The sequence below is a fragment of the Callithrix jacchus genome, chromosome 1 (assembly GCF_049354715.1).
Source record: "Callithrix jacchus isolate 240 chromosome 1, calJac240_pri, whole genome shotgun sequence".
Classification (NCBI taxonomy): domain Eukaryota; kingdom Metazoa; phylum Chordata; class Mammalia; order Primates; family Cebidae; genus Callithrix; species Callithrix jacchus.
Genome location: NC_133502.1, coordinates 171,765,234 through 171,793,159, shown reverse-complemented (window position 1 = coordinate 171,793,159; position 27,926 = coordinate 171,765,234). Strand labels below are relative to the sequence as shown.

At 36.3% G+C, this 27,926-nt stretch overlaps 1 protein-coding gene across 19 annotated transcripts in view; it reads left to right on the top strand.

Annotated features, from left to right (window-relative positions):
• STRBP (spermatid perinuclear RNA binding protein) overlaps positions 1-27,926 on the top strand; it is a 75,816-nt gene that overhangs the window by 20,571 nt on the left and 27,319 nt on the right. For all 19 annotated transcript variants that reach the window (XR_013536514.1, XR_001913495.5, XR_004728879.3 and 16 more), the window contains 8 exons: positions 2,533-2,624; positions 3,177-3,272; positions 4,444-4,555; positions 5,220-5,317; positions 5,524-5,635; positions 16,240-16,332; positions 17,046-17,245; positions 24,335-24,493. Coding sequence is in view for 16 of the 19 variants with exons in the window: in XM_035256945.3 (XP_035112836.1) it covers positions 2,533-2,624; positions 3,177-3,272; positions 4,444-4,555; positions 5,220-5,317; positions 5,524-5,635; positions 16,240-16,332; positions 17,046-17,245; positions 24,335-24,493 (962 nt within the window). In the remaining 3 variants the exon portion in view is untranslated. The remainder of the gene's footprint in view (positions 1-2,532; positions 2,625-3,176; positions 3,273-4,443; positions 4,556-5,219; positions 5,318-5,523; positions 5,636-16,239; positions 16,333-17,045; positions 17,246-24,334; positions 24,494-27,926) is intronic.

The window sequence follows — 27,926 nt, the reverse complement described above, 5'->3', positions numbered from 1 at the left end:
GTTTTGATCCTCCTCAAAATTTAAACACCTACATAAAAGTTCAGAAATATTAAACTTAAGATTATGCTACCAGGAGTAGCAGTGTTTTCCCAGCAGCAGCTTTGCAATTGCCATATTAAATGAAGTTTTTTTAAAGGAATGAAAATATATAAAAAACTGTATGTTATTAATTATATAAAGGAAATAGATAATCTGTTCTTATAAATAGCACTGTATTACCATATGAATTTATATTGTTTTAATATTAAGAACTTGAAAAAAGATAAAATGAGATGAATTGTATCTCCTCTACTGTTTTCTATGTCCTGATACTGAAACCATTTTGGATCTTTTGACTTTCTAACTATCAGAGCATGATGAAACATGGTCATTCTGGTGATGATGAAAAAGGGAATCTGGTGCAGGTCTTCTGTTCAGTGCCTGTCCCTTTCATCTCTTTTTCGTAGAATCTATTGTCTTCAAATGTTGACTGTCTGTAGCAACCCGGTGTTGCAGTTTTCTAAAATAAGAGTTTGTGGTTATAATTTGACTTTGGGATGACATAATTTATCAAAATATTTTTTGCCATTGTCTCCCATTAAAAATATCTGTGTTATAATCAGAGTAAGATGCTAATTACAAGCTCTGATCCCTGGATGAAAGTATTAGAAAATACAAGAAGAATTTTGGCTTGCCTTGTCTTTTCCTATCCTCTGCCTCACTTTCCTGTTCCATTGTCTCCATCTTCCTGACATTCCTGCTTGGTAAGATGATAGAATAAAATTTAGCTTGCCATTGTATTCATTTAAAAATTGACATTTAAAAAAATATGGTCTGTACTGTTTATTGGGATTACATTATTCAGCAGTCAGTCACCCTTTGTCATGTCTAACTCTTAAGAGATTCTAAACATTCATTTACAGTACTTTGTTTTATCTGATATGTGAGCTTTACACAGATGGTTGTATTGACCACAGTTAAGCATTTTGACATAAAAACATTAAAGTGAGCTATTTGTCTACCTTGGATCACTATAAAGACAAAATTGGGCAAGTCCAGGAGCTTTATCACCTATGAAATAAATACCCATAGTACATTTGTTTATAAATAAATCCAGAGTAAAGCCCTTTTTCAGGCTTCCCATTTTATGGGTAAAAGGGAGTAATGAAACATTGTATTCTGATTTTGTTACAATGCAAATAACTGCTGTAGAGCTTACCTGGTCAGAAAATAAGTGTGTATAACACTTCAGCCTTTACAGTGTCCTGGCCAGTAAAGAGAACCACAATTCTTCCTTTAGTACATATGTTCCCTATTGGCATTATGCCTTCTTTAGTTAATGACATTTCATCAGTTAGAATAAACATTGGCTGGACATAGTGGCTCACGTCTGTAGTCCCAGCACTTTGGGAGGCCAAGGCAGGTAGATTGCTTGAGTCCAGGAGTTTGAGACCAGCCTGGGTAACATACTGAGATCCTGTATCTATAAAAAAATTCGCTGGGCATGGGGGCACATGCCTGTAGTCCTAGCTACTCAGGAGGCTGAGATGGGAGGATTGTTTGAGCCTGTGGAGGAGGTTACAGTGAGATTGTGCCAATGCACCCCAGCCTGGGTGACAGTGGAAGAACCTGTGTCATAAAAAGAAAAAAAAAAAAAAGAATAAACATTGATTGCTGTAATAGGATCCTCTGATTACTGAGGAAATCAAAAAGTATCAGTGCTCTTGTCACCCATTTAGAAATATATACATTGTGTTATTTGGCCCACACAAATGGACAACCATAATCCAATCTGTTATTATCATGATAATGCTGGGAAGAAGTGTTTGTGGGCTGTTTTATATTACTGTTAAGGCAAACTGAATAGCCATAATTAGTATTCTTTGTTTGCTTTTTATTTTAAAAAGGCATATAAAACTTGAAATATAGTTCACTATGTTTTTAGTTTTAATAATTTTGGTTTGGAATAGGAAATTCCAAAGTGATACTTAAGTTTTCAATCATGGGATAAAGTTTCCGTTAATGGTTATCTTATTGAATGAGTTGATAGTGTTAAAAAAAAAAAGTCATCCTCAGTATATTCTCAGTATATCTCATTGATTACATAAGATTTCCAGTTTTCCTGGAAATCTCCCAGTCAGAGATCAGAATTTCTTCTGTTAAAAAAGTTGTTATTTCTATTGGTCCCAGATTTTCCTTCTTTGCATCTTGCCAAAGGAAAAAGTGCTATGTACTTATTTTGTGCCCTGTGATGTTATACATGCTTAATAAGATCCCAGATTGTAAGTGGCAGCTGTCAATGATTTGTTTACTGAATGAATTTCTTATGCTTCATTGTATTTGTGTGCAGAACTACTCTGATGACTGTTTACTTAATAATAATCATAGTGCACATAATTTTTTTAAAAAACACAGCCAAATCAGGAAGTTTTCTGGGAGTCTTATTAGTTCACTCAAATGTTGTTACTCTTTTTATTTTTTACTGTTCGATAATTTGATAGGAATCCCTTGGTCAAATTGTATCTGTCTCTCTTTATCCCATTTTACCATTAGAAAATGTTTCGATGAAAGATCCTCCGGACTTATTGGACAGGCAGAAATGCCTGAACGCCTTGGCGTCTCTTCGACATGCCAAATGGTTTCAGGTTGGCTTTTTGTTACTATCTTATTGTTATTATATCCTTGTACAAGTTTCATTTGGAACACCTGTCACTTACTGGTTTTCGTGTACTACATAAAATGAGGGATGCTTTCTAGCTCATACCTTGGTTGTTGGAATAATTGAGTTAATTTAGATAAGTGCCTAGTATAGCTTCTACTATAGTTCATGATGTTTTATTATCATATAATTCTTTTTAGCTTAGTATTCTGAATTTCAGATGGGTTGCTTATAAAAATCAAACATGAGTGAGAAAAATTAAGAGTTAAATTAGGTAGTTGCCTGCAGTAGGGGTTGCCATGAGACTATGAAACCAATTTTAAGATTATGGTCCTTTTATTTTAAAAATCTGTTTTTTTTTTAATTCTGCCTTTTTAAACCTTAATTTTACTACTTTTGATTACTTGATTTTTTTTTATTGTTGTTGTTTGCTTGATAACTGACGAATAATTTGCTACTTGGTATTCACTTGAAAGAACCTGCCCAAAAGAATAATGGATCTCAATAGGGATATCTGGAATAATTTTGTTTGTTTTAGGCAAGGGCAAATGGATTAAAATCATGTGTAATTGTCCTCCGCATTCTGCGTGATTTGTGCAACAGAGTCCCCACATGGGCACCATTGAAAGGATGGGTAAGTACTTAACTATGGCTAAAAGCAAATTTGGAAGGTGCAACAGAGAAAATCCTATAGAAATGAGATATTATTTTAAAATGGCTATCTCCTAAGTTAGCTGAGGCATATGTTACATACATTTGCCATGCAAAAAAATAAAGCATATTTTTAAATGAATTGTTCTTTTGTGCATATAACCTGTATCTTCTACCTTATTGTATTCATGTTATAGAGTGTGAAATATTTTTTTTTTCTGACAAAAAGGTTTTATACCTTTTAGAAGTGAGTGTCTCCTTACATTTGACTGTGTACTGGTGGTTAATCACTTACTGCTCACCTGCTGCTCACAAAAGCCTCCTTGGCTGACCCATTTCTCTTTAGGTGCCCCCTTGCATTACAGTGGAAATTACCCAGTAGGCCAGTATTAGGATCCTATACCTCTGTAGCTTTCTCTCTGAGTGGAGACATTTACAAATAAGTTCATGTTAGTAATTAAAGTCAGGCAAGCAGTACACTGAACCCCATATGGATATCATTTATTGTGTGTGTGTGTGTGTGTGTGTGTGTGTGTGTGTGAAAATTGACTTGGAAATTTTTATACCTGCTCCAATCAAGACAACTTAAGGACATTATAAAACAATCTAAAGCCATGAAAGGTGATTTTATAAATGAATGTAGCAATTATTACTTTGACAAAATATTATGAGTTCTTAGTTTATTGAACATGGAGATTTGGTCCTTTGTTTATTCCAACGGTCATACTTTTGAAGCAGGCTGCCTGAAATGAAGTCTTATTATTGAAATATTTGTGGTTTGTGTGCTTCCTAAGTGGGAGATAGGTGAGCTGGGTTTTGTACACTGGTTATTAGCTGTTACTAATATGAAGGCTTATTAAATCTTTGTTAAATGAATTAGAGACCATAGTTTCTTTAGTGATCCTTTCTGAGTGAATAAATATAAAGTTTTTGTTATAAAAATGTTTTCTGAAGATACTATCTTAAATGCTTGATTTAAAAACTCTGCCCAGGGTAAAAGTTGATAATCATGGGGAAAAGGTTAAGTGGGCCCTAAATGTTAAATTGAGTTTCACTTTTTGGCCTCCCTTGTAGATAGAAATGTTAGCTCACATTTAACTGGAATCCTTTTAACACTTGGTGCATGTACTAATTTGTAATTTAATATCTTCTAGCCACTAGAACTTATATGTGAAAAGTCTATAGGTACTTGTAATAGACCTTTGGGCGCTGGGGAGGCCTTGAGACGAGTAATGGAGTGTTTGGCATCTGGAATACTACTTCCTGGTAAGGGTTTCAAACTCTGGAAGAAGAACGATCAGCAACTCTCATTTTAGTTTATTTTTCTAAATAACATGCTAAGTTTGTCCTCTACACGGGAGAATGATGTATAGGAATTCTTTTGCTTGGAATTTTGACAACTAGAATGTGTGTTGGCAAAGTGCTATAAAACTCTTTTTCAATAGTTATAATTTGTGTTTTATATGTACTAACATAAAGGGTACTAATAATATATTGTGTCTGCTTTGAATTTGCTTTACCTCAAACTCTGAATTTGAAATTATAGGTGTTTAGTTAAAATTTTTGAAGTTCAATCTTTTTGTAGTCTGGTTTTAAATTTGGAAAAATTAAATTTGGTTTTATTTTCCATATGTAATTTCTTTTAAGATTTGGGCTGATTCATTGTGCTGTTTCTAAATTCTCAGAGTAAGACTCAGTTTTGGCCTTAGATATACAAGTGACTTCCAGTATAAAATAAGGACATGTAAGTGCTAACATGTTGAAAATAAGAGTGTGTCCTTTTTACTCCACTTAACTGAGCAGACTTTTAACTTAGTTCCTCAGTTATTTTTTATTTTCTCTTCATTCTCCCCAACCATCTCTTTTTGTTTTAGTTTACCAAATTCTAAACTCAGTTCTAAATGAAACTTGTGTTTTTCCTTTGCCAAAGGAGGTCCTGGTCTTCATGATCCTTGTGAGAGAGACCCAACAGATGCTCTGAGCTATATGACCATCCAGCAAAAAGAAGATATTACCCACAGTGCACAGGTAGAAGATTGAACATATTACTCTGACTTACTAGCAAGAGAATGTAACCTGATTTTCTCAATTATTGTGTTCGAACACTTTTTTCTTGTGTGTTTAGGGACTTCTGTTATAATGCCAGAATTTATGAGTATCTTTTTAGCTAGATGTTCTAAGGGCTTTACGAATGGCTATTGAAATGTGATTAAATATAATGCTTTGTTCTTTAGCATGCACTCAGACTATCAGCCTTTGGCCAGATTTATAAAGTGCTGGAGATGGACCCCCTTCCATCTAGTAAGCCTTTTCAGAAGTATTCCTGGTCAGTTACTGATAAAGAAGGTGAGTGTGGAAGTTTTTTTACTAGGGTTGGGGGTTGTGGGATGCATCTCTTGTTACAATTTAGGGAACGTAATAATTGTGTATCCAAGTTATGTATAAGTTGTGATACAGGATGGCAGTGTCCCCACCCAAATCTCATGTTGAATTTAGTTCCTATAATCCCCACATGTTGTGGGACTGACCCTGTGGAAGGTAATTGAATCATGGAGGCAGTTACCTCCATGCTGTTCTCATTTTAGTGAGTGAGTTCTCACAGGATCTGATGGTTTTATAAGAGGCTTTTCCCCAACTTTGCTCCACACTTCTGCCACCATGTGAAGGAGGATGTGTTTGCTTCCCCTTCTGCCATGATTGTAAGTTTCCTGAGAGCCATGTGGAACTGGAGTCTATTAAACATCTTTCCTTTATAAATTACCCAGTCTCAGGTATGTCTTTATTAGTAGCATGAGAAGGAACGAATACAGTAGCTAGAACAGACTAATACACTGACTCTTCTCTTCTCTTCCCGTCAGGTAACATCAGGTGATGTAACATAATCGTGTTTTCTTATTAGTGATTAATTCATTTGGCTATGTTGGCCAGATTTCATTACTGCATAGACTCAGGGACTATACTTTGAGAACTCCTGGTCTAAGAAGTAGAAATCAACCATAAGCTAGGAGGAGACATTATCACTATCACTAATCAATTTGATGATCTTTCTCATGCTTGGAAATGTTATCTAACCGAGAAAGAACAAAAATACAGATGAGAAGAAAAATGTATTGGAAAATTCAGGATCATCTTCCATTTGTATTACTCTGTTGAATTCAGAGTTTCTGTGGAAAGAATGTAGGTTTTTGGGGTCAATATGGCCTGGGTTCCAATCATAACTTCACCATTTCTAGTTTTGGACCTTAAGCAATTCACTCATCTCTCTTACTAGGGATATTACCCCTTTTCTTATTTTATTGGCTCTTGTCAGGTTACAATGCCTGACTTGGTGCCTGGAATCAAATGTGAATCCACTTACTGTTTTTTTTAGGCTTCAAACAATATTTTACTTCCCCCTCTTTCTCTACTGTTAAACTAGAAAGTGGAACATTTAATACCAGATGTTCTTCACTTGGAATGAAGCCTACCTCTAACAACTGAAATTACTCTAGTATATCACAAAAATAGTGCAGTTGCCCAATCTGTTTGTTTAGACGAAGACTTTCAGAGAGTCTACAAGGTCAAACTGTTTAATAGTAACAATAAAATTAAGGTTTTTTTGTTTGTCTTTTTCACTCTTTCTTTCCTAAATGTATAGTTTTGCAGAGGCTACATGTGACATGTGATAGGATCATTGGTCTGATGGCTAATGGAATGTTTTCTATATTCTTGTGTTTATATTTTTTTGTTTTATTTTTAATATGCTCAATATTGACAGATACCACAAAGCATAAGTCTTTGGGTGCTCAGTAATTTTTAAGAGTGTGAAGTACTCCTTAGCTAAAAAGTTTGAGAATCATTGCCTTACACTGTAAACTCCTCAGGGGAAAGAATCCTCCAGATTCTACTGTATGATTATTATAAACCAATGCTCAATACAACTTGAGGAATGAAGGCCATTTTCTTCCAGCAGTGCTTACTCAGTGGTGAAGAAATTATTGAAAGAGATTTACATATCCATGTGACATCAAGCATTATCTATCTGTGAATTGAACGATTGAATAAAAATTTTATATATATTCTTGATTAGTATCAGAAAATTTCATTTCGGTCACCAAATTCACAATCACTCTTTTGGTTTTATATTTTCCCCTTCACTAGATAGTAAAAGTATGTTTACTGTTATGTGACTTCGGTGTTTTTTTAACTTTAAAGATCTTTCTCAAAGTTTGGGAACTGCTGGTTTGTCAGTTGATGGCATAAAATAGAACCAGACTGCTGATGTTTCTTTTCTAGTTCTGTCAGTTACTAGCTACATGACCTGAGCAAGTCACTTTACCATTTTTTGTGTTTTGGCTATACAATGATCTTTCTAATACACTCATGCTTTTAGCACCTAGCTTCCTGTTCTTTATTCCTGTTATTCTTAGTGATTTCCATATGCAAATCTCAGATGATTTCTTTGAGTACTCCAGTCTCTCAGTTCTGTGACTTCCTCTCTCACAAATATTTTATCTTCTGCCTTACCTTAATTACTCATTCTATGTACATAGCCTAGTTCTTGTCTTCATCAGTAACTGTACCTGTATTATTTCCATAATCTTGTTTTCAGGAATCCCACTTTACAATCTCTTGTCATTACTCAGTCTCCTACCTTTATTTCAATTCTTGAATCTTGTCATTGATTCCAATACCTTTGCATAGTCCTTCATCCTCCCCATGTTCTCTCTTCTGTCCTTACCCTGCTTGTACTACATGATCCTTGATGATTACTCCCTAGCATATACCTTCACTTCCTTGATTCTCTGTTTCTGGCAAAATTCTAACTAGTTGAAATCTGTCTCTCTACCTTCTCTGTGTCTGAACATGGCTGGAAAAAAAAAGGCACAGCCATCTTGAGCATTCTTCCTTTCAGTCTATGATACTAATATAATGGTGACTAATATAATTTGTGTTGCCTGGCGATCCTGTAGATTTGAGACCTCTCCAGTTTTCCTATATAACTGTTTCGCATTTTCTCACATTTCACACTTCATTCTCTATCTCTTTACTCACCTGATGAGCGTGTTTGCTTCTATTTTCTCAGATAATTATTAATTAGATAATTTCTGCATGTACTCATCACTGTCTCCAAGCCCCACTGCATCAACTCCTGTTCTTTGCTTTTCCCTCCCTTGCCTATGTAGAAACTGCCTCGCCTCTTAAGACTGACCTTTTATTTACCCACTATATCACATCCCCTCTTGCCTACCTGTGGACATTAGTCTAGCAATTATCTCTTCTCTCACCAGTGTCAGTTCCTCCCTGTCTACTGAATGCTTTTCATCAACATAAAAACCTGCTGTAGTATCTCCCATCTGAAAGACAAAGCCAAAACAAACTCCCTTGATTTTGTAGGTCCTGCAACAGTTATATTTCTCTACTCCCCTTTATAAGCAGTACTTTGGGAAGGAGCAGCCTTTTTATCTTTTCTCCATTTCCTTACTTTTAATTCTTGTTGAACCTGTTCTAATCAGGTTTTCTTCCTCACCAGTTGCCTGAAGAATCTGTTGTGACCTTCACATTACTGCATTCACTGGTCAGTTTTCAGTCCTCATCTTAGCCAGCTTTTCAGCAACATTTGACACAGAGGAACACTTTTCTCTCCCATATTTATTTTCTAATGAGATACAGAACATATATAGAAGAGTACAAAAAATACGCAGTTTAGAAAATGATATTTTTTACAAACCCATAAAATCAGTGCCATGTTTAAGAAACAGAACTTATCAGTGCCTCGGAAGCTGTCATGTATCCTTCTCATTACCTTCCTGTACCAAGAAGTACCATTTCTGACTTTCTGATAATCATTTCCTAGATTTTCTTTACCACTTTCCCACCTGTATATGCTTTCCTAAATAATTTGAGTTTGCCTGGAACGTTCTAAGTTTAGTCTTTTGTGACTGGCTTCTTTCTGTTCAGCATTCTTTGGGATTAATTTATGTTGTTGCACATGGCTATAGTTCATTTTAATATGTATATAGTACCCATTATGAATAAACTAGTTTACTCATTCTACTTTTGAAGGATATTTAGATTCTTTAGTTTTTGACAACCACTTACTATGTTGCCATGGGCATTCTTCTGCATGCCTCCTGAGGTATACATAAACAACCTAGTAAATGGTCGCACATACCAGTTTACACTCCCACCAACAGTGTATACAAATTCCTGTTTCCCTATATCCTTAGCAACATTTGCCGTTGCCACTTTTTCTGAAATGAAATACTATTCATTTGATTTCCAGGTCATCAGCTTCCTTGGTTCTTCTAGCTCTCTTCTAATCTCCTCAGTTGTCTTTGTTCTTCCTCATCTTCCTGACTTCTGAATATTAAAGTGTCCTTGGGTTCAGTCCTCAGACTATTTCGCTTTATTTACATGGATGTTTTAGGGGATCTTAGTCTCTTGTCTTCAAATACCTTTTTATACTGAAGACTGTCCCAAGTTTATACTTCATCCCAGACTACCAGCTCTTGAACTCAGACCCAAATATCAAAGTGCCTCCTCAATGTCTTTACGTGAATGCCCAGCAGACATCTCAAACTTCAGATGTCTAAGATCTAAGCTTCTGCCCTTACTTTGCCTTTGCTCTTCTTTTTCTATAGTTAACTCTGTGCCAGTCATTGGAAACTCTCTGCTTAAGCCAGGATTCTTTGGGTTGCCCTTGAATCCTCTCTTTCATTCACCCATATCCCAAATACCAGCAAATTCTTTTTACTTTTAAAGTGTGTCCAGGCTGGGTGGTAGCTCATGCCTGGACACACTATAATCCCAGAACTTTGGGAGGCTGAGGTGGGCAGATCACTTGAGGGCAGGAGTTTGAGACCAGCCTGGCCAACATGGCGAAACCCCATCTCTACTGAAAACATAAAAATTAGCGTGGTTGGCATGTGCGTGTAGTCCCCACTACTCAGGAGGCTGAGGCAGAAGAATCACTTGAATCCAGGAGGCAGAGGTTGCAGTGAACAGAGGTTGCACATCTGCACTCTAGCCTGGGTGACAGAGGGAGACTCTGTCTCAAAAAAGAAAAATATTGGATCACCTGAGGTTGGGAATTCTAGACTAGACTGACCAGCATGGAGAAACCCCGACTCTACTAAAAATACAAAATTAGCTGGGCATGGTAGCGCGTGCCTATAATCCCAGCTCCTTGGGAGGCTGAGCCAGGAGAATTGCTTCAACCAGGACGTGAAGGTTGCGGTGAGCCGAGATTGCGCCATTGCACTCCAGCCTGGGCAACAAGAGTGAAACTCCATCTCACAAAAAAGAAGTGTGTCTGGAATTTAGCTTCTTTACTGCTAACATCCTTATCTAAGCTGCCATCATCTCTCACCTGGATTCTTCCAGTCACCTATCTGGTCTTCCTGCTTCTGTTCTTGGCCCTCTGTCTGTTCGCCACAAAGAAACAATTTTTTTGTGATGAACAGCATACCCCCCCACCCCCCGCCCCTCTGCCGCAACTTTTTATGTTAAAAATACTTGCAGATTTATAGGTAGTTGCTAAGATGATAAGGAGAGGTCTCATTTGGCTACATCTGTGTAACTTTAACTGTAGTACTGTATCAAAACCAGGAAACTGACAGTGATACAATGTGTGTGTATAAGTTTTATGTCATTTTATTACACATGTAGATTTCTGTAGCCATTACCACAATCAAGATGCAGAACTGTTCCAACACCATTAAGATCTCTTTCATGCTGCCTCTTTATAGTCATAACCGCTTCTCTCTTCTCAGCCATCCCTAATCCCTGGAAACCACTAAGATTTCTCTATCTTCATAATTTTATCATTTCAGGGATTTTATATAAATGGAGTTCTACAATAAGGAACCTTTTGCAATTTTTTTTTCTCCACTCAGCATAATGTCCTTAAGGTCCATCCAAGTTGTTGTGTATATCAATAGTTTGTTCTTTCTTCTTGTTTAGTATTATTCCATGGTGTCAATGAGCTAGACTTTATTTAACTATTTACCTATTGTAGGGCATTTAGTTTCCAGTTTTGGCTTTTTACAGGTGAAGTTTCTATGAACAATCATGTATATATATATATATGTGTGTGTGTGTGTGTGTGTGTGTGTGTGTGTGTGTATATAAAAAAACAATAATTTGTGTGTGTGCGCACGCGAGCGTGCGTGTATACATACATACATATATATATAAAGCAATCAATGTAGGTTTCTGTGGGCAAGTCAAAATGCAGGTATTTGTGTGTTAGATTGACTAGCAATTCTCCTGTATTAAGCTTTGACTTCAAGGTTATGCTGGCTTCATAAAGTGAGTTACAATGTATTCCTTCTTTTTCTATTGTTTGGAAAAGTTTGAATATGTTTGGTGTTAGTTTTTCTTTAACTGTTGGAAGAATTCATCAGTGAAGCCATTGGCATGTGTTTTCTTTGTGAAAATATTTTAAATTATGAATCTGATTACCTTAATAAGCATGAGACTTCCATCTTTTTATGACACTTTTCGGTAAGCTGTGCTTTTCTAAGAATTTTTCCATTTCACCTAAATTTTAAAACATTTGAAATAAAATAATTTATAAGGTCCTCATTTTATTGTTTGTAGTATCTGTAGTCATGTCTTTTTATATTTTGTACCTTCCTTTTTTTTTTTGCTAATGACTCACCTAGGGACTTATTTTTATTAGTCTTTACAGGAAAATTAACTTTTGGCTTTGTTCATTGTCTTCTGTTGTATGTTTGTATTCTATTTTATTGGTTTTCTGCTCTTATCTATACTTTTCCCTCCTTATGACTTTCTTTGGGTTTAATTTGCTGCTCTTGTTTTTAAACTTTATGAGTTGGGTGAATACCTCATTGATTTTTCAACCTCTTATTGTATATACTATCAAGATGGTAAATTTCCCTTTAAGCACAGATTTATGGACATCACATTCTTTGGGCATTTGTATTTTTATTATTTAGTTAAAGCTATTTTTTACTTTCTTACTTTCTTTTATTCCTAATTTTTTTTTTTTTTTACCTGTTGGGTATTTAGATGTTATTGCTTAATTTGCAGATGAATGAAGATTTTGTAGTTAACTCTTGTTTTTGAGGTTTTACTTATTTTGCTCTCCATGCATTGTATGATTTCTGTCCTTTGATATTTGTTGAGTATATTGTGGCCCGGCATATGGTCTTTTTTTCCTCTGAAAAAGTATGTATATTCTGCAGTTGAGGGTCATAATATTTTTTTTCATGTTAGGTCATGTCATTTGTTCATTGTATGTTTTTCAGATGTTATTAATTACTGAGAGAGTTCTGTCAATTCCCATCTATTGTGGATTTGCCATTTCCCCTTGCAGACCTGCCAGTTTTTAGTTTATATTTTTCATTTGTAGATTTTTGGCTTTTTTATAGTTTCAGATTTTCTGCCTGAAATTATTTTTAAGAAAGTTTGTTTTTGAAAGGCCTGTCATCTGGGTCTATTTTGGGTCTGTTTGTATTGTCTGCTCTTTCTCTTGATTTCTAATCATGCTATCTTCTCATGTGCCTGGTTATTATGAGTGCTGGATTTTTAAAATAAGAAATTGTAGATAATTTAAAGTCTAGAGCAATGATATCTTTCTCCCGGGAGGATTTATATTTGTTTCTGGGAGGCAGCTAACCGAATTGGCAGCCCTAGATCATTTCATTGCAGTCAGGGATTAAGATAATTTGAGACCTGGCATGGTGGCTCACACCTGTAATTCCAGCACTTTGGGAGGCCAAGGTGGGTGGATCACCTGAGGGCAGGAGTTCAAGTCCAGTCTGGCCAACATGGCAAAACCCCGTCTCTACTAAAAATAACAAAAAAATAATTAGCCAGGTGTGGTGGCAGTCACCTGTAATCCCAGCTACTTGGGAAACTGAGTTAAAAGACTTGCTTGAACTTGGGAGTCAGAGGTTGCAGTGAGCTGAGATTATGCCATTGCACTCCAGCCTGGACAGCAGAGCGGGACTCCAATTCAAAAAGAAAAAATTATAATTTGAACTTTGGCTTTCATCCTTGTGAGGGCCATGCTATTTCCAGTTCATTTTACTTCTAGAGTGTAACATTTCAGAGGCCCAACCCAGAGTGTGGGGGGTTCACCATTCCTTCTCTGCTTGGACCTTGAACTTTAGTTTTGGACTCCTTGAGACCTGGGAGCCTGTTGACATTACTCTCTTTAGTTTTTAGTGACCTCTTCTGGATTCGGAAGATGCCCCTAGGGTTATTGTGAGCCCCAATGCAGAGGATTTCTTTCACCTCCCATATCTTTTTTTTTTTTTTTAAACAGGGCTTGTCTATATTGCCCAGGCTGCAGTCCAGTGGCTATTTGCAGGTGTAGTCATAGCCCACTTTAGCCTCAAACTCCTGGACTCAATGAATCCTCCTGCCTCAGCCTCTGGAGTAGCTGGGACTACAGGCATTTGACACCATGCCTGGCTCACCTCCCAGATCTTGATTTTAATATTCTTCATTGTCTAGGAACAGATATTTATTGTTTGTTTTGTCCAGTTTTTCGAATTGCTCTAATCAGGAAGCTTTTTTGACTTATTTACTCTCTTATACTGGAAATGGACCCTTGATATTTTGTCAATTAATGGCACCGGGACTTGAGAACTACTGCCTCACCTAGCTAGCAGGCTCTTCTCACCTACTGCTAGCACCTTTTTCTTGTTCATTTCACTCCAACTGTTCAGGCCTTTATATCATTTCTTAGCATGTTTCTGCCTTAAAAACTTTTGTAATTGCTGTTTATTTTTTTCTGCCTGGGATTCTTTCTCCAGATGACTGCATAGTTCACTCTTTTACTTTCTTAGGTCTTCATTAAAAGGTCTCCTCATTAGTGATACCTTTCTGATAAGCACGACATATAAATTGTTTACACTCACTACCATAGTATATGTTGTAAGTAGTTTTGGCCACTATGTGTAAGCTTTTTGAGAAAAGGGAGGTAATTTTGTTACTTGCTATATGTCTGGCACATAAAATTGCTCAATTAACATTTATTGTTTATTACTGAATGAATTTATAAAGGGGACAGTAAAGGTAATGGTTTCATGAGGGTGCTCATGAGGATTAAATAAGTTGATACCTGTGAGGTGTTAACAGTGTCAGGCATATGGCAAATACTAATATATTATTTTAAAAAATTGTTGCCTCATAAATTATCACTTCACATTACTAGATATTTTAAAAGTTGAAACTACCCATTTTTTGTAAAGCAAGCCCATTTTTTCCCTTAGGCTGCTTATTATGATTAGCCCCACATTTTACAGCCCCTTTGCAATGGCTGGAATGATAGAATGAAGCTTAATCTAGGGAACTCTATTTATGTAGCTAGAGGATTTAGAGAATAGATCTGTGCATTTAAGCTAGCTTGTGATTTCCAGGCAATCAAGGAGCTGCCTTTAATGTAACTTAATGAGCAGAAGAGCGATTGAATAGACATAGTTCTTTTTAACTTGTATCTCTTATAGACTGCATTCTGGGAGACTGGCATACTCATAGCTTTATGTAATGCAAATGAAATATAATACTCAGCCCATATTGCCTTCTGTTGAAGAGAACATCAAGATTGATTGGCCTGAGTGGTAAATATTGACCCAAGCAAATGCTGAAGTCAGTGTTTACCTCAAGGGACAGTAAATCTTGATCAGAAAATACATAGTTAATCTCATTATTATTATAAGCTTTCACTAGAAGTATCTGGAAATCATGTGGCATGAATATCTTGAGCATAATTTTCCTTAGGAAAAACAACTAACTTTTAAGATGAAGACATAAAGAGATCTTTAAAGTACTTGGATAGGTTGATGAACTTTTCTCTAATAATTTTTAACTTGGACAGCAAAGCTCCTATCTTTTGCTTGACAACATTATAAACTGTTGGCTGCTGTATCTAAGAAATTGATTATTAATCAGTTTAGTTAGTTTTTGCTCAGTGCCTATTATGTTGCTTCTAAGTCTTGTGTTAAGGTAGTTTGAAAGATACAAGACCAGGAGAAAATATCTTTGACCTTCAAGGAGCACTGAAGACACACAAGAATATATGAAATAGGCAGTGATATAAGACTTTACATTCTGATATCATAAAAACTCTTTGATACGAGAGAACTTTTTATAGAGGAGGTAAACTGTAAATAAAATTTTGAATAGGATTTGATGAGGCAAAAGAATATAGTTTGATAATCAGATTTCTAAGCATAAGATTTAGCTCTCGGACTTCTACAGTTTATGCAAGTCATAAATGTTGAATTTTAGAGATGTTTGAAACGATATTAAGTAAATATACATCCTGCCAGAGGTAACTACTTTTTAACATTTTGATATATAGCTTTCTAGACTTATTCTGTTCATGCATATGACATGTGAATATATGTTGTCTATGTGGCTGCTATAACAAAACACCTTAGACTGGGTAACTTATAAGCAACAGAAATTTATTGCCCACAGTTCTGGAGGCTTGAAAGTCCAAAATCAAGGCTTCAGCAGATTTGCTGTCTCATGAGGGCTCATTCCTCATAGGTAGTGCCTGCTATAAGGACAAACAATCTCTCTCAGACATCTCTTATAAGGTCACTAATTTAATAAGGGCTCCATCCACCCTTATAACCTAATCACCTTCCAGGTGCCCCCTTCCTAATCCCACTGCACTGGGGATTAAGTTTCCGTATTTGAATTTGGTGGGGACACAAACATTCAGACCATAGCATAGGCATAGATCTTGGTGTGTATTTATGAATAAATGGGAAAAATAAATATAAAAAGTGAAATATTGTTTCAAGATTTGCTTTAAAAAATTTGCTTTTCTAGATTGTAAATATGGTAATTTAACTGATCAGTTAAAAAGTTGTATGGTCCTTCGTGTGATTCCTAAGATTTTCCGACCTGAACATGTTAGATACATGTGGTACAGTAAGTAGGATTGTTGTTTTGACTGATAATGAATTCATAATTTTTTTTAGGTGCTGGGTCTTCAGCTCTCAAGAGGCCATTTGAAGATGGATTAGGGGATGATAAAGACCCCAATAAGAAGATGAAACGAAACTTAAGGAAAAGTGTGTAAAACCTGTATTCTTACAGATGCAAACTAGAGAGGACTTGTAGTCTCAGATAGAAAAATTAAAAACAAAGGGTTTTTTTTTTTTGAGACAGGTTCTCATTCTCACCCAGACTGGACTGCAGTGGCACAATCTCAGCTCACTGCAGTCTCTACCTACTTGGCTCCAGTGATCCTTCAACCTCAGCCTTCTGAAATAGTAGGGATCACAGGTGCGTGCCATCATGCCCTGCTTAGTTTTTGTATTTTTGGTAGAGATGGGATTTCGCCAGGTTGCCCAGGCTGGTCTTGAACTCCTGAGCTGAAGCAATCTACCTGCCTCGGCCTTCCCAAGTGCTGGGATTACAGGCATGAGCCACCATGCTCATCCAAAAAGTGAAGAATTTGATTGATTTGAATTAGAGTTTTGAGACTAGATCTTAACTAAGCAATTGATAATTGAATAACTTTTTTGTTTCCAAGCTTTTTGGCTTACAATACATTAATATTGACAAGAGAAAATTAATGTATAGTTACAGTAATGCATACTATTTTTACAGTGATGTTAGCATAATAATTTTAGAATTATGAGGTTAAGCTATGTGTTTCGAAATACTCAGTTTTTAAAAGTCTGGTAAATTTACAGTAGTTACTAGGGACCCCAAAAATGCAGAGGTTAAAGCAAAATGACTTTCTAGTTAATTTCTGACCTCATTCTTCTTTCTTTAACAGTTCTGGATAGTAAAGCAATAGACCTTATGAATGCACTAATGAGGCTAAATCAGATCAGGCCTGGGCTTCAGTATAAGCTCTTATCTCAGTCTGGCCCCGTTCATGCCCCAGTCTTCACAATGTCTGTAGATGTGGATGGCACAACATACGAAGCCTCGGGACCATCCAAGAAAACAGCAAAACTTCACGTAGCAGTGAAGGTACAGTATTTGTTTTACTTTGCGGTGTTTTTTTTTTTATTTTGTGTTCCAAATAAGATGCTTCTTTTCCTATAATAAATTATTTTTTCAACATTTTAATAGCAATAATATTATATATAGACTTCTGTCACTTCTGGATAACAAATTTTTTTTGTTGTAAAATAATATGTGATAATTATATGAAATTTGGAAAATACAGAAAGAAGTAAAGAAATTAAATTAAGTCAATTGAATATTTTTGAAGCAAAGACCATCAGTATTTGTATATAATATGTTGTTTTATTTACAATCATTTTCTATTTTGCTGTTTTTTTTAAATAAGATCATAGTATATATGTAATCTTATCTTCTGACTTTTTTCATGTAATGTTTTATTAGTGTTTTTCCTCATTATGAAAATCTTCATAAATAATTTATAATGAATGTTCGATTAATATGCTATGGGTATACTATTTGTTTAAACATTTTCCTATTATTGGATAGTTCGCTTATTCCAGATTATTTCTATTATAAGTAAATTTGATCAGTATCTTTGTATATGCTTCTTCTTTATTTTTAGAATATTTTCATAGGGCATGGTGTCCAGGATTGGACCAATTATGCATGTAGGTTTGTAGAAAATTTCCAAGTAATGGGATCTCTCTATAAGTACATTTGACCTCTTGCAGGCTAATGCAAAAATATTAAAGATTATGTAGACTGAAGATGAGATTCACTTAAGAAAAGTTCTTTTATATAACAGTATGGCATACGATATAATTGGTCTATTTTCATGGTCATTCCATTTTGTATGTATTGTTAATGTAGATGTGAACACCATCCTAGATACTGGGGATATAGCAGTTAATGAAACAAAGTTGCTGCTCTCATGGAGCTTACATTCTAGTGTGTATAGGATGGGAAGATAGACAACAAATATACAAACAAGCATGTAAACATCAAATAGTGATCAGAACAATGCATGCAGAAAAACAATAAGCTGTAAAAATGTCAAACACTATAAATTACTTATGCTGTCTTCATTAGAAAAGATATATCTAAAGTATGGTGAAAGAATATGAATTTAAAATAAGGCAGAAAAAGAAAGCCAACAATGAGGGGAAAAGCGAATCCAGGAATAAGACTAAATATATAGTTTAATAACCACATACACTGAGAATGAGCCACAAGTTTAGAGCTAAGCTAAGTTCTGTAGCAGCTGACACAAAAAGCTTGTAAAATATACAATTCATTCTCTATGTCTTAAGAACAGAGAGAGTTTGGTTATGAGAGTCACAGTTGTGGTTTTTGATCAAGTGGGCATTTCTCCTTGGGTAGATCTTCACAAACCAAGGATATCAGTTATCTCCTTTAGAGGCATCTATGATGCAGTGATAAATTTTGTGGGTTGTTTCTTACAATAACCTTTAACATAATCTAGTGGCCTCATAGCAAATTGCAATTCAGTAAAATTTGAGAAAGTTAATAGAGTGACAAATTTTGCAGTGTGACAAGATTGGTTTTTATTTGATGCAGTGATATATTTTTATGATATAATGGAACTTGGTTGGACTGGGTATGCTTTTGTCTTCAATTCCAATTATTATTCACCTGAGCTTTTGGTAAATATGGAGAGGGTGTAAGCTTGGGATTAAGCTAAGCTTCCCGACAAATTTCTGAAATGTAGATGTCAGTTATAATGTGAATGACACTGGATCTGAGGAAATTGTTAATGGCTTCTTGTGACTTGTGTGGTGAGTAGATAGCTTTCATACTTTTATTTACCTTGACTGACATTTTGGGTGGAATGTACAGTAACTAGTAAATCTGAAATTTGTGAAGAGTTAAGATTTGCCTTTTTTGAAAATGGGATAAACTAAACTTTTTATTCATCCAGGTAGAATAAATTAAGAATCAGAGTAAACTAGCTTTGAAGTTTCGAAAGTCTCTGCTTACTTTATCTGGTTTATCAGCTATATGATATGAAAACCTATTACTAGCTGTCAGTCTCAAGTGGCCTGCAGTCTTTTCTAGGCCTCTAACATCTCAGGTTTATGACTTGATAGCTTTATTCCAGAACTTGCTTTCTATTTTGAGGCAGATTGTTCTCCCTAAGGTCTGCACAGAATTTTTATTTTATGTCTTGTTTTTTAAAAGTGACTTTTGGCTTTGTAAATGTTATTATAAATGTATAATGTGTATTTGCTATAAATGGTTTAGAAAATGAGGGGAAAAAGTTTATAGATCTGAAACCTAGAAATAATAACCATTAACTTTTGGCATGTATTCTTGTAAGTCTTCTTATTTTAACCAGTGATTCTAAAATTCAGAAAGCATTAAAAATGAAAAAAATTTCCCTAAGTTTGATAGAAATTCACTGGGTGGGAAAACATGACCTGAATTGATATGGGGCTAGTTTTAGTCTTCATTATTCTATTCAGTGTGATTATTTTATATGTTCTTTTGCATAAACATGGGATAGCACCTGAGAATCCACTGGGAATTTGGAAAATATGTGACATATGTATTGTATTAGCTCTCAAAATTGAAAAATTATGAATTCTCAAAACAACCTGGCACCAAGGGTTTCAGATAAGGAATGGTGAACCTACATAATGACTGTAAAAATATATATATATTTAAAATAGGATCATACTTTTGAGACAGAGTCTTGCTTTGTTGCCCAGCCTGGAGTGCAGTGGCATGATCTTGGCTCACTGCAGCTTCTGCCTATTGGGTCCCAGCAGTTCTCCTGCCTTAGTAGGAGATTGGGTAGCTGGGATTACAGGCACACGCCACCATGCCCTGCTAATTTTGCACTTTTAGTAGAGACAGGGTTTCACCATGTTGGCCAGGCTGGTCTCAAACTTCTGACCTCAGGTAATCTGCCCACCTCAGCCTCTCAAAGTGCTGGGATTACAGGCACGAGCCACTGTGCCTGGCCTATACTCTCTTCATCTAAAAATATATTATGAATTTTTAAATAACTAACTCAAATATTGCTCTTATTTTTAGTGATGGTCTGACATTTCATTATTAGCAGATGGTCTCTTACATTATCATAATGTAGCTAGTCATTTTAGATTTAGATGCTTCCATTTTATTGCTTTACATCTTTTTTGAACTTGTCTGATGATCCCTTAAGATACATATTCTAGAGATGGAATTATTGGGTCAAAAGATAAACACATTTTATTGATTCATTTATTTGTTTAAAAGTGCATTGGAATTCTTATTATATGCCGGGCATATATTGCCAAATTGTTATCCATAAAGGTTCTATTCCATGTTACGCATTCTGTTTATAAATGAGTTTGAGAAAGAATTTTGCATCTAACATATTTTTGAAAGTAGGTCAAAATTCTTTTAGTTCTTAATAACATGGTGAGGGTTCTGTACTTACTATGACAAATCACACCAGAGAATCAAATCAAAAGAAAACAAGAAATCAATCCTGTCACATGAGCCTGGCCTGGCTGCAGAACCGCAAGCACCCTAACGTGATGGAGAATTAGTGGCCAGTCTTCCCTTTACTCTTCCACTTCTTTATCCTGGCAGCCCCTCACAAAGGATACCTTTAGGGTCATAATCGTATTACATGAAAATAATCTTTGTCATTGTGGGGAAAAATTCAGCTAGAGGGGGATGAAGATGAAGGGAAGGCTCTTTGGAGAGGTTCTTAGAGACATCAGATTTCCTGAGAAACTGATGAAATCAGATCTCTATCATACAGAAGCCATGAATGTTTCTTTCTTGAGTAGAGAGCCATAATATAGAGTGCTATCTGTTGTCTTTTCACTCTTGGCCCTTAGTATTTGAGGGTAGCATCTTTCTCAGTCTCAACCTTTCTTAACCTCAGCCCTCTTCCAGGAAGAAAGGAATCTGGTCACACACAGATGATTTCCCAGTCATCTTGTTTCCATGAGTTATCTTGTGATTTTTTTAACTCAATTGATGTATTTATTAGGTTTGTATTTGTTTGCCAGATACTTGTGAAATTCATTTTTCTTTGGAATACTAGTTTTTTAGTATTAACATGGATTTTAGACAAACTTGGTTCTGTCAAAGAAAACCAAGAGTGGGACAGTTTAAACCGTAAAAGAAAGTATGTACTCAGGAACTGTTATTGCAATGGAGGAAAGAGACCTTAGTATAGAACTGGGCTCAATTCTGAGTTCAACATGGACAAGTGAGGATTTGTAGCCAAGGAACAGGGATGGAAAATTACTAAGAGGAAACATCAGGATGAAGAGGGATTTCTGGTTAAACGGACCTATTAGGATTTTTGCTCAGAGCAGGATAGGGTGATCAGATACCATCCAGGCAGTGATGGGTGTATTAGTCCATTCTTGCACTGTTATAAAGAAATACCTGAGACTGGGTAATTTGTAAAGGAAATAGGTTTAATTGGCTTACGATTCTGCAGGCTGTACAGGAAGCATAGAGACTTCTAGGGAGGCTTCAGGAAACTTAATCATGGTGGAAGGGGAAGCAGGCATTTCTTATGTGGCCAGAGCAGGAGGAAGAGAAAAGCTCAAGGAGGTGCCCATATACTTTTAAACAACCAGATCTCGTAAGAACTCTGTCATGAGACAGTACTAAGGGGATGGTGCTAACCCATTAGAAACTGCCCCTATGATCCAGTTACCTCCCACCAGGCCCCACCTCCAACACTGGGGATTACAATTTGAGGTTTGAGTGGGGAAACAAACCATTTCAGTGGGCGATGAGATTTGATCAGATACCAGGTGATTAAGGGTGATTAGATATTTAAGGTGTGGGATTCTGGCTGAACCAATTTAGCAGGATTGGCTTTTAAGGACAAGGCCCAAGGATGGGGCCTAGGTAAAAACATGGCTCAGAGGATCCTGTCTAGAGTTTGGTTAAGAAGAGAATCTTTATCAGTTGCAGAGGTTTGAGAACGCTTTGCTTTTTTGACTTCTTAGCATATGCTAGTAAATACTCTTAGAATATCTGTTCTTAAAAATGATTTAATTTTAATTTTTTGGTTACACTGTTTTGGACACTGTATTCCCTGAGATATAAGCCACCATTTATATAAAGTATTTGTAAACATATTGAAATATGTCACTGTAATAATAAGTGAATCAGATACGTGAGAAAAGGGTGGCGAGAGGTGGTATTAAGAATTTATATTAGACTATTTTTATTGTCTGTGTTAAGTTGAGAAAAGATGAATGTCTTTAGTTTTAATGGAATAAACAAATCAAACTTATTTGTGATATTTGGCTTTTGACTTGCAACTTAATGTTAGCTAGTGTTAATTTGGAATGATGGCTATTATCTGAGATGAGATTTCTCAGGGAGAGCATAATATTTACAAGACTCACACAGTGGAGAAGGTGTTTTTTAAATAAAATATTAATAAGGATATAAACAAATGATGTTAATGTTCTTAGTGTAAAGTATTACCTAAACACTTTTAGAACTTAAGATGTTAAAAAAGGGTTCTTGGCTTTACTCCCAAGTAAATTCAAGACATTTATTTATGATAAGAATGCCAAGTTCTCCATATGAATTGTGTGAATTAATTTCAAGTTCTCCTGGTGCAGAGTTCTATGTAGGTCCATTTTTTTGGTTTAGGATATAGTTTTACTTATATCGGCAAAATCCTTTATACAAGATGTGATTGTTTATAAAGGCTGGCTTGTCATTTGTGGCTTGTCATAACCATTTTACACTTATTATGTACAGTTATTATAACGAAATATGTTGCTTTTATATCTCAGCAACTTAATTAAAAATGGAAACAAATCCAGGGGTCTTTAGGAACCTATCCCTATATCCTCCGATGTAAACCTTTAATTAGTAAGTGACAAAGCTATATCAACCTCCTTTGAAAGAGGCTTACAAAAAGTGAACATATTCTCTTGTAAACATCTAAAAAGCAGTATAATCAGGAAGATATTAAAAGGCACACATGTGTGCATAGGTGTGCGAGCATGCCTGTGCACAGTCACACACAAACACGTACACATTGTTCTGAAAGCTTCATTTCAAAAAAGTAAGAAAAATCCTACACATCAAATGAAAGTATAAGAAGTGTAAGAAGTTTGAACATTGGAGGTAGCCATAATCAGCCCTTGAGAGAGAGGGATGGAAATACAAGACTGAAATTGTTCCTTGCTTACTTAGTATAGAGAATAAACCCAGAGACTGCGGTTTTTTTTTTTCTCCTTTTTTGAGACTGAGTCTTACTCTGTTGCCCAGGCTGATGTGCAGTGGTGCAGTCTCGGCTCACTGCAATATCTGCCTCCCAGATTCAAGTGATTCTCCTGCCTCAGCATCCCAAGTAGCTGGGATTACGGGTTTGTGCCGTCACACCCAGCTAATTTTTGTATCTTTAGCAGAGACTGGGTTTTACCATATTGGCCAGGCTGTTCCCTAACTTTTGACCTCAAGTCATCGACCTGCCTTGGCCTCCCAAAGTGCTGGGATTACAGGTGTGAGCCACTGCATCTGGCCGAGACTGAATCTTTTAAGTTTTGATTGTGTTTTACATTGGAAGCAAAGTAGAAAGTTTTAGATACTACTTTGTAATTGACAGGCAAGTTTGTTAAAAGGCAGAAAATGTCTTGATTGCGTTTCTGGGGCAATTTCTCCTAACGGATTGAGTCATAGAACTTAGAAGTCAACCCAGGCAGTTTTTGTGCTTTATGGATTGGAAAGTTGAGGGCCAGAGGAGAAATACAGGATTAGACTCTCAGATTTTTTCCTTTCTAGACCAGTGTACTTTTTACAGTATGCTACTTCTGTCTTTATCCTGTCGGTCTGAACCTAGCTATGCTGTTACTTTCTCTACCTCTCATCTCCAAATTAAATGAACTGGGAGTAGTGTCAGGTTTATATTTGTCATCTGTGTTTAAACTCAGTTACTCTGAGGAGGTTTCCCCATTCTTCCATGGTGCTACCCTGGTAGGTATATACCCTATTTAACAAAGAACTTACAGATTTAGTACCATCTTGCTCTTCCTGCAAGGTGTTTTATGGTTCACACGCTATGAATTTGAAACTTTTGTTCTCAATATTTTGTCTTTTCTCTGGTTTCTCAGGTCTGAATAAAACTGCATCTTAATGTAATTTGAACAGGTATTGCAGGCAATGGGATATCCAACAGGCTTTGATGCAGATATTGAATGTATGAGTTCCGATGAAAAATCAGATAATGAAAGTAAAAATGAAACAGTGTCTTCAAACTCAAGCAATAATACTGGAAATTCTACAACTGAAACCTCCAGTACCTTAGAGGTATACTTATTTTTTTCTCAGAAAAAAGGTAATATATATGTGCATTGTAGGAAATTTGAGAGATGTAGAAAAGTATAAATAAGAATCAAAAGCATATACAAACTTGTACATTACAGAGGTAGACATTATTATTATTTTGGTTTATTTCCATCCAGTTTTTTTCATGAATCTCTATGAAGGCAGTCATATTTTCATTCAGTTTTACGTCTTGATTTTTTTCACTTTAAAAATATCTGTAAACTGTGACACACATGAATATATCCTAATTTATCTGGTATTTCTTGATTTCTGGCCATGGAAGCTGCTTTCAGTATTTCATAATACACCAAGTCTATCAACATTGTTATAACTGATGGCTGGAAAACTACAAGATCTAGTGGAGGAAATTTGGGATTATTTGAAGTTTGTGCTAAGCTGTGGGGTGCACTGGGTCATCGTTTAGTTGGTCTAGTCCTGAAGGAAGCATACCCTGACCCAATATGTACCTCAGACTCTGATTAAGTCCTGACCTGTTAACTTATCATCGCAGGTAATAGAATGGGATGAAATCCAAGTACTGAGTATACACAATACACTGGGGAGTCATGGAACCCATGTTTCCACATTTACTGCATTCTGTGTAAAGAAATTAGCTTTAAAGTAACAGCAAGAGCTTACATTAAAACAAGGTTTACTTTGTCATTTGTACGAATACGTATTTATTAAGGACTTAATTAATAAACTAATTTTTTTCAGTCCATAAATCCCTTTTAATACCTGCTTAATGCCAGGTGTTGCAGAAATTGTGTGCAGAACCTAGAGCTGCTCCCAGGCTAACGGGGCAAAAATACATGTTTATAACAAATGATGATATAATATGATAAGCACTGTGATGGCAAAATGAACATAATAATGTCAAATCTTGAAGGATGAAGGGGTTGTGAGACTCTTACACATACACTTACACAATCATATAGAATCAAACGGAGTCCACTGTGAGCAAGGCTTCAGATGATGAGCTTTGCCATGTGCAGAAGAGAAAGCATTCTAGACTGAAGGAAGAGGAGGTATGATGACTTCAAGTTGTGAAAGTAAATGTTGAAGAAGTGCCAAGTGGGCCAGCATGGACGGGATTGATGGGGCTGAAGCCTGAGAAAGCCACACTTGGCACTTGGTGTGATGCTGTGGAGGATAGATGATGTCATGGCTGGCTGAGAGGTACCGGTCATTCACCGGTGGTAGTCACAGGTCAAGAGTTGTTTTGCTGACAATGTTTATATACATATACTAAAAGAAAAAAGGGGCTTGTTAATTATGAGGTCCAGACCATTAAGTACAAAGATAATTAGGAAGGGAGAGAGCAGTGTGGGCTGCACTAGTAGCAGCCACACTGACAGACAAAGTTTTGATACTGACTACATCTATATGTTGTTTCTGTACATTGTAGTAATGGGGGGAGGCAGGGAGAAAAAAGAAAGCCCTTATTTATTTCTTCATTTAAAATAATAGTAATTTATTAAAATTCTGATATTTTTATGTCTCATTTTTGTAGACATGATTTTAGGTTTTGAAAGCATAGAATGATTACTATAGACCTAGTTTCCAAAGTCATCATCTTTTTTTTTTTTTTTTTTTTTTTTTTGAGACGGAGTTTCGCTCCTGTTATCCAGGCTGGAGTGCAATGGCGCGATCTCGGCTCACCGCAACCTCCGCCCCCTGGGTTCAGGCAATTCTCCTGCCTCAGCCTCCTGAGTAGCTGGGATTACAGGCACGCGCTACTGTGCCTAGCTAATTTTTTGTAATTTTTAGTAGAGACGGGGTTTCACCATGTTGACCAGGATGGTCTCGATCTGTTGACCTTGTGATCCACCCGCCTCAGCCTCCCAAAGTGCTGGGATTACAGGCTTGAGCCACCGCGCCCGGCCAAGTCATCATCTTTTAATGACAGCGACTAGGAATTTGCCTTGAAATTTTAAAAATGCAGATTATAAAAACTCATCAAGAAGAGATGTTTACTGCAAAGATCCAGGGATGTTTTTAAACTTGTCCTTAAAAATTGTCCTTTGATGTTTCACATCTGAAACATCAACCGCTTATCCAATCAGCACAGAGTACTTTGCTAAGAGAATCCTGATTTTCATTAGTTTTATATACGTAATAGTTAATACTTTGGGTTGGCTGTGGTGTCTCACACCTGTAATCCCAACACTTTGGGAGGCCGAGGCAGGTGGATCACTTGAGGTCAGGGGTTTGAGAGCAGCCTGGTCAACATGGCAAAACCCTGTCTCTACTAAAAATACAAAAATTAGCTGGACATGGTGGCGGGTGCCTGTAATCTCAACTACTCAGGAGGCTGAGGCAGGAGAATCACTTGAACCTGGGAGGTGGAAGTTGCAATGAGCTTAGATTGCACCATTGCACTCCAGGTTGGGCGGCAGAGCAAGCCTCCATTTCCAAAAAAAAAAAGAACTTTTTTTAGCACCTTTGGGCATTCATTTTGTGTGTTCGGCATTTCTTGAGCAATTACTGTGGTGGAATTACAAACATGATCTCTGATCTCAAAAAGTGCTCTATCTTTTGGTTTCTTCTTTCTTAAAATTATAGTTGTAGTATTTTGTGGATTTATTTGTTTCCTTTTGATGCTATCTTCTCTTTTCATTTGCACCTTCACACTCCTATGTTAATTACTTCACTACTTCTATTCTTATCCTTCCTCAAGTCAGTTATTTCTACCACTGTTAGAGTGGTTTTTCTGTAACACGTCTAGTCATGATGGTTTCCGTGTTTAACTCATCCAGTGGCTCTTGACTGTCCCTAATTAAGTCAAAGCTTGTCTGCTTGGCCTACAAAGTCCTGTGTGGATTTGGCCCCATTAGTGGTGTTTCTAATCAGATCCTAATACACTAGCTTCCTCTCCTCACTTTCTTATACAGCCAGACTGAACTTCTTGCCATTCCCCAAATGTTCTTTTCCTCTCTTGGGCCTTTATATTGCTGCTGCTTCTGTCCAGAAGGCCTTCTCCCTTGCCTCCCTATGATGGTGGTCTGGTACTTAACCTTTTAAGGTCAGGCTTACATGTCACTTCTAGGAAAACTATCCTGATTGCCCTAGAAACTGATCCTTTTTACTGTGTTTTCATAGCATATATCTGCTCTCTAATGTACATTATTTTGCAGTAATTCTATCTGTCCCTCCCACTACACTGTAGCTCTTTGAGGGCAGGGAGTGACTGCTTTTAGTGTTATTTTAAATTTTCAGAATCTATACTCTATAGGCTGTTTTTACCTTAGGTCCCCTTAAATCTGTTCAGAGTGACTAAGATGTGTATAGGAACATTTCCCCCTCTCACATCCCAAATTAAGAGTTAGTTCTTCCTAATCCTAAAGAAGAAAAATGATGAACCCTCAGGCATCATGTGAATCCAAACTGTTCTATTCAATTTGTTAGTAATTTA